At 39.8% G+C, this 12,842-nt stretch overlaps 2 protein-coding genes across 14 annotated transcripts in view; both read right to left on the reverse strand.

The window, feature by feature from the left end:
• LOC109984412 (focal adhesion kinase 1) overlaps window positions 1–12,842 on the reverse strand; it is a 57,070-nt gene that overhangs the window by 11,096 nt on the left and 33,132 nt on the right. For all 13 annotated transcript variants that reach the window (XM_065957522.1, XM_065957514.1, XM_065957519.1 and 10 more), the window contains 2 exons: window positions 5,685–5,796; window positions 45–122 (listed from right to left, as the gene is read on the reverse strand). In XM_065957522.1, coding sequence (XP_065813594.1) covers window positions 45–122; window positions 5,685–5,796 — 190 coding nt within the window. The remainder of the gene's footprint in view (window positions 1–44; window positions 123–5,684; window positions 5,797–12,842) is intronic.
• LOC136179763 (integrator complex subunit 3 homolog) lies at window positions 134–5,297 on the reverse strand. Its single transcript, XM_065957484.1, has 2 exons — window positions 5,289–5,297; window positions 134–4,687 (listed from the first exon to the last, which is right to left on the reverse strand). The coding sequence occupies exons 1-2, from the start codon at window positions 5,295–5,297 to the stop codon at window positions 3,593–3,595; spliced, it is 1,104 nt and encodes a 367-aa protein (XP_065813556.1). The 3' UTR covers window positions 134–3,592.

The following is a 12,842-nucleotide window of genomic DNA, read 5'->3' on the forward strand; positions in this document are numbered from 1 at the left end:
CACAGCGGCAGCACAAGAGGATTTAGCATGTTGACTCTGCCTACCTGGTAGTGTCCAGGATGTTGGGAACCAGGATAAAAACCTTCACTTGAGCGAGGACTGGGATAACCTGGTCTGCTGGGCTACAGAGAGAAATAAAAGAGAGAAAAGAGAGAGATGAAGAGAAGTTCAATGATAGAGTTACAGGGAGGGAAAATAGAAAACACAGTTACAATGCTTGCTAATAATGTTTTCCCTAAACAGAACATTAGAAGACAGGACACCAAGTCATTCAGACAATCAACACACAAACTCCCAGGAGCTGTTTGTGTGGCAAGGTTAGCTTTCAATCAAAACAGGGGGCACCCCACTGGGCGGCAAGTCCAGCAAGCTGTTAGTTTGAACTGTAATACAAACACAGACATCCATTGGTTAACGCTATGAAATCAGTTATAGTCAGGGGCTTTTAGAATCTCTGGTTAGATGTAATGCAGGCGTGTAAACAAAGTGTTGTGGCTGCATGTTCACGTAACACCTCTCTTTGAAGCATGCCCTTTTTTTCTGGTTTCAAATAGGGACAAGCGGCAGCTGGAAGACTTCTGTCTAACATTTAATGTTAAAACTGTATTACACAGAGAGTTTTCCTGAGAAATAAGACTTGTTAATCCAACCTTTCTGAAGGATCATCATTTATCCTTTTCTATTCATGGCTCCAGGAGCCAAAAAGAGAAGTGCTTAGTAAACCCACAGCCTTGTTTCCTTTCTTGCTTTTTAGGATCTTTGTTGTGATGAAGCTGTTGAAAGTTGATGAACAGTTTCCCCTCTCGGAATAAAAAAGGGAACCGTTTTTTCTAAATGGATTTAACCTCTCCGACATAGAGCTAATGTCTTGCATGATGTTTTTGTAACCACTACCTTCCACAGTCTTTCATAGTAGCTTTCTCTGGACCACACCTCCGACAGCAAAACAGATGCAGAGACACACAGGGAGGGAAAGAGACAGCAAAGACAGGAAAGAAAAACGAAAGTAGGAAGGAGGAAAGAGAAGCAGACAAGACACAGAAACTGAGGACGAGACAAACAGCTTGAAAACTCAGACAGGGAAACATACAGCATGGTGTGAACATGCTGGCACAGAAAAATAACAAATCTGAAGTTTAAAATCTGCCCCAAACAGATTCTCAGCGCTGCCATAGTCAATCTATGTCGCAGGAGGTTTCCTGGGAATACCCAGTGTGAAAATAGCAAGATAAACACAGGGGAGACAGACAGACAGACTGCAGGGTGAGGTTCATGAAGTGAAATAGGAAAAGAAAAGGCTCATTACTATGTGGAGCATTTTCTTATGAAAATCTGAATTGACAATACAAATCCAGGCCCAGCCTTTCTCATTCAAAAGGGGAGCTATGCAAGATTCTTAGTCCTCACTCACCTCTTGAAGGTAAAACAAGTAAAAGTAGCAGTTTATATCTGCCGGTATGCTGATGTGTGCCATCTACTGGCAATGAAAATAGAAAACAATTATGACACGAGTGCCATCTGCATGCCACAAGCCCTATGGCTGATCTGCTGTATTAAATCTCCCTCCGTGGAAAAATCGCAAAACTGTTCATTCAACCTTCGTTAATGAGGTGTTTTGCATCTGATTATAAAGTAGTCCAAGATTTCACAAAATTTCCTCAAGCCAAAAGTGTGTAGGAAGAGGAGGCTACTTTGGTAACGACCAGTGATGTAATGGTGGCTGAAGAAGTGGGTATACTCTTAATTTTATCCCCAAAGGTTTTTTTTAGGTGACCCGTCCAGCAGAGGATAAACAGCCTCTGCTATAAACAGTGACATGTGAGACTACTCATGCACATTGACTTAGTATACTGGTCAATAAGAGACAGAGTAGGAAGGTCATCCCTTCACCATCAGGGAAAAAAAATGCTGCAAACTACTAAATATTATCAATCAATCAATGGTGTGAATCAAAAGAGATTTAGAAGTGGGAATACTCTATGGAGACTCAAAAACAAGTGGGTATACTCTGTATACATGTGTCTACCCTGTACTACACCACTGGTAACGAATCTAGGCGAAACTATTAACGACTCAGATAACGACTCTCATGTGAGTAATCGATATATACGATCCACAGAGGCTTACATTTCTAGCTCCGTCCACCACATAGTTTAGAACTTAAGAAGCCTCTCGGAGGAGAGGTGAAACGTCTTCAAGACCTTCAACCGGTCCAATTGCCTTTGGATCAAGCTTCAAATTTACCATGACCCGGATGAGTGAGAACCTACACAGACATTTTAAGATACCGTATTGAACTTTTATTTTTGTCTTGATTTGGTAGCTCCTTGGCAAAGCAGTACAAATTGTGGCTTTGCTGACCTTTTCCTTAACATACTGTATGTACTCATACTTTGTTAGGTTTGCTTTTGCCAACATATAAATGCATCAGCGTTCATTTTAATCTATTTCTTTAACAGCTAAGAACCACTTACAGAATATATATGAAGCAATGCAACGCTAACTATGCAAACGAAACAACTTCAGGGACGCACATTTTGTACACAATGAAATCAGAATTCTCATTAGTGAACCTGCTGTTGTGAGGCACACGTACCCGTTATTAGCTTGTATAGAAAAAGCTTGAAGCCATGAGGAATTTTGGGAATGTTATCCAGCACAGTGTTAAGATTTCCTTTCTAATGTACTGTAACACTGGGGGGCACAAATCATACACTCCCACACAAACATGTCTAGCATAGCTCTGCATCAGGAATGTCTCTCTAATACTTATAACAGGACGGAATTCTCTCTTCTGCAGAGTTTTTAAACTCAAGTCTGAAAAGAAGGCTGACTGAGGGTAGACAGTATTTCTGTCATGTTCATCACTCATTTCTAAATGGTGCCAAACGCAGCTCTGACTGTTACAGTATATTCTAATTGAAGAGTAAAGTTAGCTATTTTAGCATATTTTAATATTGAATGATTCAGGGAGGGTAGGGGGTAAATATGAGTCAAGAGAAGGGCTAAACATTCTTTGGAAAAGCAGGGTCACCTACCAAAACAGGCTCATGAGTTGTAGTATTGACAGCTTGGTCAAGGTGAGCGAGCCACCTCTGTATGTAAACAGGCTTATGTAGAGAAAGACTTTTCAGCTAGCTCTTTAATCATCACAACTATCCTAATCCTGGGCTTCACACTTTCCTACAAGCTCCAGTAGTATAAGTTCTGAACTTTTGGTTCCATTCAGTGTAAAAAAAGACGTTTTTAATACCCAACTTAATTTTGTTTCACATTTAAAACATGAATATCAGATTTTTGTGTTGTCAATTATCCTTGAATACATTTTCTGGCTTATCCATGAATCATTGTAAAGCATCAAGTGTGTTGGACGGGTTAAACTGTAAGCCCGTGGGTTAAGGATTTATGACAGGCATCCAGAACAGGCTGGAAATAGGGTGCAATAAGCCAGGTCACATCAACACAATGCCTGAAGTAAACACAAACCTCTGTAAATACATTCAATCCCGACACAGGACATTCAACAGCATGTTCGACATTCAATTAAGATAACACACACCAGCAGGTGAAGCAGAAACATGCCACTTTACAGTCACCGGAGCGAGCAAACACTGCACTCACAAATGCTTAATGTTTGTTGGAGGAAAAAAGTGTTAGTGCAGTTTAACAGAACAGCACCTGCCTTTAAGGGTCTTTGAGAGCAAGGGGCGGGAAGAGGTGGATGAGGGTTGGTGGAGGAAAGAGAACAGGCAGAGGGTTCGGAGAGGACATGTTTTGTGGGTGAAAGCGGGGTAGGAGAGACCAGTGACTGCTTCCCACATGTCTGCACAGCAAGACGCCAGTGCTGCAGGTCAGAGTCAGGTTGAAGGAGGGTACTAGGATCAGTTTGGCAGCCAGGATAAAAGCTGGGTGACAGCAGGGTTTTAGGGTTGGAATTTGACTTTGGCTGAAGGTTTTGGAGGGTGTGGGGACAGACATTCGACATGTTGCTAGGGAGAGAGCTATGGTTAGGACTAGAGTGGGAGAGGAGTGGGGACAAGTTCCAGGGATTTGAGTTTAAGTTGTAGGACGTTGGACTTGTCTGGTGAGGGCAGCTGCCATTGGATAGGCTGTCTGAACTGGTTTGAGGTGGAGAATAGAAGCTGTGAAGCAATGATCTGTGATGAGGTGTTGATTCAGGATTTAACTTGGTGTTGTGCTGAGATAAAGAGTAACTGTAGTTAGCGCTGTTTTGAGAAGGAAGTGGATGAGGACGGGGAATAGAGTAAAAGTGATGGGGAAACTGCAGCGAGGATGAGTAGGGTGAATAAGTAGGGAGATGAGAGGAGGTGCAGGGAGAAGGAGGATGAGGGTTTCCAAGGCAGAGGGAAAGCTGGGAGGCAAAGCGCTGGTTTGGATGGCAGTGATGGAGAGGAGAAGGAGCAGACAGACAATCCAGACTGATGGTAGGCTGCAGGGAGGGACGACGGCTGGGCTGCAAACAGAGAAACAAAGGTAGAGGAGGGACATATGGGGGAGAAAAGATAGCACAGAAGACAGAGACGTGTAGTAGAGAGGTGAGAGAGACAGGGATGAGCTGGAGCACTGATAAGCAATACTGTAACCAAAGCCATACAGTGACCGTGCCTCTGAAGCACGAACATAACAAGACGTTTAATTCATTTCTCTTGTCAACAAATGAAAACAACTGCAATATTCAATAATTCATACAACCACATTTTATATAGCTTTTTTAATGTGGGAAAGATAACAGAAAGATTTAAGGCTTAAGAAGAATCTCTTGTCTCTCAAATACTACACTGTTCAAAACATATGGCTTTAGTTGTAACCAAAAAACGCAGTTAAAAGATGCTAACAGCAGGGGCACGGGGGGCAGTGAGTGAGGGTGAGGCAGCCAGCAGCTGGGGCAACAAACTGTGAGGTGGAAAAGAACAAGAGGAGGCAGGAGTGGGGGATGGTTTAATGGAGTGGCAAAGGCGAGAAATCAAGTATTTTAAACTTATTTTAAATGAATAAATGTGTTCACATAATAAAATAGTCTCCTTCGCTCAAATCTATTCTTCTATATAATCATCCCTTAATTGCCACCAGGAGGTGATTATTATAATGACATATTACACGAAAAAAGCCCACAGACTTAAAAAATTAAATTGCATTTCGGATGGCCAGAAGGATCATTTTATTACTCATACAAAAGCTTATTCTGTAATCTTTCACTTCTGAAGATTATTTTCTTGTGTGTCAAATGAAAATGTCCTGAGCTACATCTAATAACTTAAACCCTTCACATTTGTCATTCTTAACCTTGAATTTCCAGTCAAAAACAGCACACAGACAATGAGCATGAAGGGATCTTGTGTGTTTAAAAAGCCAAGCTTGTACAAATGGAGAAAACATCATATTAACTGATATACAAGTTATTACATTTTAATGCCTCATAATGAGACTAAAATGTCATTAACTCCACATTAGGGCAAAACAGAGAGACATTAATCCTTTACTAAAGGGACCATGGGACATGCAATCATCAGTGTGTCTCTCTGCAAACAGCACAAGCACGACAGATTATCACAACACCTGCTGAACTCATACAAGCAGACACAGACAGACAGACAGACAGACAGACAGACAGAACAGACAGACAGACCAGACAAAACACGAGTTACTGTATTTGAGGTCCTTACTTTGGGCGGTGCTTCCTCAGAACCTCCAGAGTCCCAGGAAACAGTGACCTGTCTCCTCATCTCCATCCTGTTCCTCTCCTTCTGCTGGAGTTTCTCCTCCTCTAAAATAGTGCTGCAAATAAGGAAGAAAACAACACAACATAACACAAACAGTATGCTGCTATTTCTATATGCTTCTATCGAACTGTCAACTCACTCTCAAAGACGCTTTCTAATAATTCTATTTTGCACCAATCCATGCTCTTTCCTTCTATTGCTATTGTGTCTATGAGTGGTGACCATTCATATTTAAATAGATGCAAATATATGATGGTGCAACATTTCTGGCTACACTGTTTGGCCAAGTATAATCATGACTGAAATGAAACCATAGCAGGAAATCATGTCTACTCATAAGTTATGAACACGGTACACTACAGGGTTTCCCTCAATAGACTTTTATTTTTAATAAGAAACTGTCAGCTTAAGTGGTTTTCCCCCTTTTGCTGGACTTATTAAATAACTCACTGATAACTCCACACACAAACAAACAAACAAACAAACACACACTTATCATTGTGTATATCAAGAGCTTCATTACTGTGTGCTAAACAACCAAACACTCTCATGCATACAAAGCATTCCTCACAGTGTGTGTACAGAGCACCAGAGCACAAACTAAAGTCATTAGAAAAACAGATTCCATTCTGTTAGGAAATGACTTCTCGCTCAGTCTTTCCCTCAAGTTGTGGTTCATCCCAGGATGCTCGAGGAACTCCCAATAATACTCCATAAATAATAAGATAAAAACAGTTACGCTAAGTAACAATATCAATAAAGCTTGTTAAACCTGTAAACCTGTACGCTTTTCTTGTATATTGACACAATTCTTTGAGGTTAATGTTGCTTGAGAACAAATTCAATCACTTGAAGGCCAAAGAGCGTCACCCGCCCACCCAATATTGTTCCTGTGTGATGCAGCCAAAGATACAACACTGAATTTAACCGTACTGACCTGCTTCCTGGGAAAACCGCAGCTAAACTGAACCCAGAATCCCCAAGAGGAAGACAATGCTGCTGAGGAGAGGACAGCTCCACTAATGATCAATCCAACACACACAAACACTGGACACACTCTGAACCCAGTCACACACTCTTTCTGTCTCCTTTGCTAAACAAGGGTAAGAGCTATTTCTGGTAACATGATAACCCCCCATCCCACCCACCCACCCACCCACATGTTCTGTTGTCTCCTGCTGTGTTTGCGTACGTACGTGTGTGTGTGTGTGTGTGTGTGTGTGTGTGTGTGTGTTTATGTTTGTGTGTGAGAAGGATTGTGTCCTTGCAGCTGTCAAAGTCAGTCTCATGTCAGGTCTTGTCTTTCTTTTGCATCACAACACAATCAAACACATATATACAATCATACTGAAATCAACATAATCAAGAATGTATAATCACTTCTGAATATTGTTTAAAATATATTGTTATAATATATATATTTAATATTATGTATACATTTATATTATTTTCAATAAATAATATTTATTCAGCTTTATTAATAAAATATATGAAAATGAACTTAAATTGTGTATGCTATTTTACACTATTATTCTACATGTTAAAGTCTTTTCCTTCTGTGTTTGTATTTTCATGTATTTTCACAATTTATTTGATTTACTTTTCAAGTCAAATATTGGCACGTATAAGTTGTGTTATTGTTGGATGAGCCCTGTTCGATAATATTTAATCTAATCTATACATTTTGAAATTACATTCATAGATATCATTTTGAAATCTCCGTCCTTTCCCAGTTTTTTTCACTTCACTTTTATTTTGGCTTACTTTGTTTTTTCTGTCTCCATCAGCCCTGTGAGACAAATATTTTAAATGTGTTTCTCATTTCTGACACAAGTTTCTGACTGCAGGAGAGGTTTTAGTTTTTGTGCTGGACTTTATTAATCCCACGAGTTAAACAAACAAATACAGACGACACTAAATCATATAATGGTATGTGCGAAAATAACCCGAGCGTCTCAAGCTGCTTGTAAATGCTGTTTCCCTGTGTTTAACAGCATCAAGGTATTGTAACATAGTCCCTTTTTTATTCACTGTCCACATGAGCACAGTTATTAGACATCAACTCTGATTGTAACCAGTCATGAATAAATCGTCAAAGCTCGCCTTACAGTAAATTACATCATGTTTGAATACGTGTGATGACGATAACATCAGCAGCAACTAGCAGCATCTACACTGACTCGCTGTCTCCGCCCCCACCTCGACCACCAGAACACCACCTGGAATAACACAGCCTGGTATGTTTATTTACTCAGGCTGAGGCTGACTGCTCAATCTCAAGACTTTTCAGCAACACCCCTTGGTACTCTCGTGTTTGTCTCACCTGAATGCTGTCGGATACAACTGTTACTGATGAGCAGTAGGATGAGAGAACCAGTGTTCAAGTGCACTGAGAAAAGGACCGGACAAGCAAAGGAAACATGTTTCTATACGTCCACGCTAATGTACGGCTGACGTAAATGTGTAAACATGTCTTCAGAAGAGAAATCGGTTTAACAAAATCCAATCAAAATACAGAATTTACGTTGTTATGCTCAACCACCACCGTAGGAAAACGACTTGTAATTTGGGAGATCAAACTCAAGCCTGATTGTAGCTTTAGTTTTACTTTTGAAATGTGTTTTGCAGGAAAATTAAGGCTGTGGATTTCGTGCTTCATCTGTTGCACGGAAATTAATTCATAAGGCATCTCTTTGTAGCTAGCCTGAACTTGGAAAACAACTACAAAGGGGCCAAAGCTCTTTAATGCGTATGACTGTGAGTATTAATTTGGATGGATTACGATTAAAGATAAGATAAGATAAGAAGAACGTGGAAAAAAAAGTTCTCCCAGTGGAGCACACCCTTTAAATACAAAATAGCCGCTCCAGACATCCTTCATTTGAGCACTGGTATGGTAGCGTGCACTGAACATTGCATACTGTTACACATAAACAAAGGTAAAGTAAACTAATCAATCTATCATTTGGTAGAACTGTAAAATGAGATCGCCTGAGAAGACAATACTTTACCTTAGTAACAGGCCACTGGAAAAGCAACAGAGCACATATCAAATCCAGCTCTTCTAGAAAAAGACATGGCCTCTAAAAGATGACAGACGGCTGGTACCCAGCATTGATACACAACTGAAGGTCAATGTGAGTAGCTCCAAAAAACAACAGCAATGCCTTAAACGATAAAACTGACTCCTGCTGGCAGGGTGACTAAAACCTGCTCTGCTGCTGAACAAAAAATCCCCACGATGCTACAGGCTAAAGTCCTTCACATCACATAGACCTCACTATCAGGATAACACGATCTGAGGAGCAGGAGCATCCCAAGCTTAAACCAGGAGTGTAAGGAGCTGCAAGAGTTCTACAAGCATTTTTCATTTCTTCCATTCTCTCTCTCTCTCTCTACTTTCTCTCTCTCTCTCTGTTCTATGGAAATCTGGAGCTCCTGGCAGCTGCCCACTGTGTAAACACACACATGCACACATCCATACACACACACTCATGTTGGTCCACCATCTAGAAAAACTGTTGTAGAAGCTGAGAGCTGCATATTTGGCAGGAGAGACCTATAATTGATATTATGATATAAAAGCCAGCCAGAACGAATGTAAACCAAACTGTATGACCTTATATGGCATAACTTTCCTCTATTAATAGCCAGGGACCACAGTTAACATGGTCAATATTGACTTGGTTTCCAAGGCACTGGCTGAGGTTTTTCTTTTTTTCCAACGACAACCCATAACAGCCAATTAAAAATATATGTTCTTAATTCTGTCAGATTAGCGCTCAACGCAGGTCACATGCTTTTTTTCCACCCTGGCTTTGCAGCCCATAAAAGCATAAAACCACATACACACTAAACATGTGTCAAAGTGATGAGTAGAGCTGCAGGATGCAGAGGCCAGTGCATGTTGGAGCCAAAGTAGGAAAAGTGAAATCAGGACACAATATGGAGGTGAGAGAGGTCAGGAGGAGAAGATTAATACATAAAAAAAGAGAGCAGTTTGAGAAGAGAAAATAGGAGTAGAATCAGGAGTAGAGAGAGGTAAGCTGACCAGAGGAAAGTTGGAAGAGAAATGGTGGTGGAATTTAAGGTGTGAGTCATGCTGGTTTTGAGAAAACCTATAAAACCACAGGAGTTCATTACATGCTCTTATTTTCCTGTTTCTGTGTGTGAGAGGGAGAAGGACAACGGGAGAATGTGCATGTTGAGGGAAACAATGATGGCATCTCCCTGTGCTGCTGAAACCTGGTGTCTTTACATGTGTGCAGAAATGTATGTTGAAGAAACATAAACGCTACACACGATTGTTTTCTTCAGATTAATTAAACTCACTGTCATGCAGTTATCTGTATTTTTTTTTAAATAATTGGCTAAATGAGCTGGTTAACATAGATTCAAACTTTTAAAATGTATAAGATATGTTGTTATTGATAATATCAAAATGTGAAATATCTTGTTTTGTATTAGCCCGCAGTTCATCTGTAGAATGGGATGTCACTAGTTATGAACGTGTTCCATTTCAAACAGCAAAACTGCTTTATTTGTTAGAAATGGACACGCACACATTTCAAATCAAGCTGATCCAGAAATAAAAGATGATGAAACCGGAGCACCATTATAACTGATTACAGTGGTGTACTGGTGTCTCATCCGCTTTCGACTCTGTTGTGTCTTCAATAGTTGTGAAATTGGGTGTGATTTTTTTTGTCAATGGAAATATCCACCGCAGTTTTGCTGTGCTTTCACAGTAATCTTAAACTCACACTAGCAGCATCACTTCTGTTTATTTATCTTATCATCAGAGGTGATGCTGAAAGATCACTTCCAGAAAAGTTCAGGTCTGATCATGCCTGTATGATTTTGCATGAGTCATGGTGGCTGGGGAAAGCTTGTTTCCTACTTGACATCTACTTTACCCTTAAAAACAAAGTGTGATTATACTCATTCAGTCCCACAATCTTCTTCATATTTCTGATAGCTACTTCAGTTCTTTTGGGAGTTTGAAGGAGGCTCTTAGATTGAAGCTATCTCAGACCTAACAGAGCAGGATAAAAGGTCTTCAAATCATTACTGTGCATGAACATGTAATCTAGTTTAATTGATCCAGTTTGTGTCAAAGCGTGTTCAATGAAAATGATTATCTCTGTGTTCTTGTCATATTATTATGCCTGTTAGGATCCTTATAATCACACAGTGTAATCCTACAATTTCTCACATAAATCACAAAACCTGTCAGGTTTCATAAGTTGAACTCTTTCTGTGTTTTCTTAGGGAAATTACATTTTTCCCTCCCTATTTGGATTTTAATAATATACGACACTGTACTCTCAGATTCTCAGGATTTAATTCAAAAGGTGTGTTTTTGTCACGTAACTACAGAGTGAATATCTCAGTACATTTGATTAAAACTTCCCACAAACACTGAATTGTCTCGCCCAGCTAATAATTCAACATTGTATGACTCACAATTATGCTGGACCCCTTGTGCTTGAAGGGGAATATCATGACGTTGATATACTCTGGGCTTACTCAGACAGTTTTGAAATAGTGTACAGTGTCGTCTAGCTCTGCTTTATCTGATCACAACATGCCCGGGTTATTTTCTCTGTCTCCAGGCAAGACAGTGATGTATCATTTAATACAGAAGCAAGGCGTGACGGAGATAACTCATTTAATCTATCTCAGTCATCTTCGCCTCGTGGTTGCCATGCCAACCATAATGTCAGCAGCCTAAACAGGATGAATATGTGGTGTCTGAAAGGCTTTTGGACCGTTTTGTTTTGGCTCAGTACTCCTGAATGACGACTTTCAGGTCAAATCTGAAGGTGTTGAACCCTTTTGAAACTCTCTTGTAATACTTTCTATACAACTGGAAAATGTGGGAAATAATTCTATACACGCCCAATAGAGATGTGTACAATGCAGAAGACCTTTAAAGGTAAAAATGACCACGTTCCAGAGCACTCTGGAATTAAAGCCAAAAACTCTGCCATGTTCAAATACCAAAAGGCTGAACTTTATACCACACTGCTGTAGAGAAAACATGTGCAAATTGTAATAGTTTTGATATACTATCTGCTGTCATAGTCAAACATCCACTGCATGTTTGGGATGTTACATTTGCAAAGTGAAATAAACACTGTTATCTGTAGAATTGATTTTGGAGTGACACCAATACATTGTTTATGGCAGCTATCGTCTCAACACACAGGAAATGATTTCTTCACTGTCTCCTTGAAAAAGTCTTCCTGACAAGACACTAAAATCCATACTGCCATCCATAAAAAATCCATAATGCCATCTTAATAACAGTTAATGTCACTTCATCTGTGTTACATTACTGTCTCTGTGCTTATCTGCCTGTATTTGATCATCTACAGATGTTTCTTCTGCTAGTCCATCATTCTCTTAAAGCTTTCATTCTGATCTGACGTACAGCCATCAGCCAAAGAGAAAGGGGAGATTTTGACACTTGAGTGTTTAGGATTTGTTCAAGGTCTTTGTCTATCTTAATCAATCATGGTAATCCAACAAAATAAATGAAGCAGACCAACAGTGACACCTGCTGTTAGGACGGGACGGTGCAGAGAACACTAAAAAAATATTGAAGGTGGCACATTCCTATCACCAAACCTATACAGGAAGAAAAAAATGTAAATGAAGATGGATCTACATTAAAGTGATCAAATGTCAGAAGAATATCATTTTTAGAAAACAGGTAGACGGAAGGGAACGTAATAAAAAACTGTCCAGAATAACAGACAAAACCAAAAGGTCTTAGCTTTAATTCTTGAAACACACGAGTTAAACGTTTGACCCTGAAATAAAACAGATAGAATGACAATTTAACATTCTTAACATCTCAATGGTAGAGCATTGCAAGACTGATCACTGTTTCTCTTGTCCACTTGATAAAGGTATAATATACTACATTTTAAACATTAATGAAGCATATATCAAATACATCCTAACTAAATATTTTGTTGAGTTAGGACTTCCTCAAAAGAGGAGTAAAGCCAAACTCCCCCTGGGTTTGTTGTTCGCATCTCTGTTTTTCAAGCTGACAGGATAACGCTTCCTTCAGCTTGTTAACATGTCACT

The sequence above is a fragment of the Labrus bergylta genome, chromosome 8 (genome assembly GCF_963930695.1).
Source record: "Labrus bergylta chromosome 8, fLabBer1.1, whole genome shotgun sequence".
NCBI lineage: Eukaryota > Metazoa > Chordata > Actinopteri > Labriformes > Labridae > Labrus > Labrus bergylta.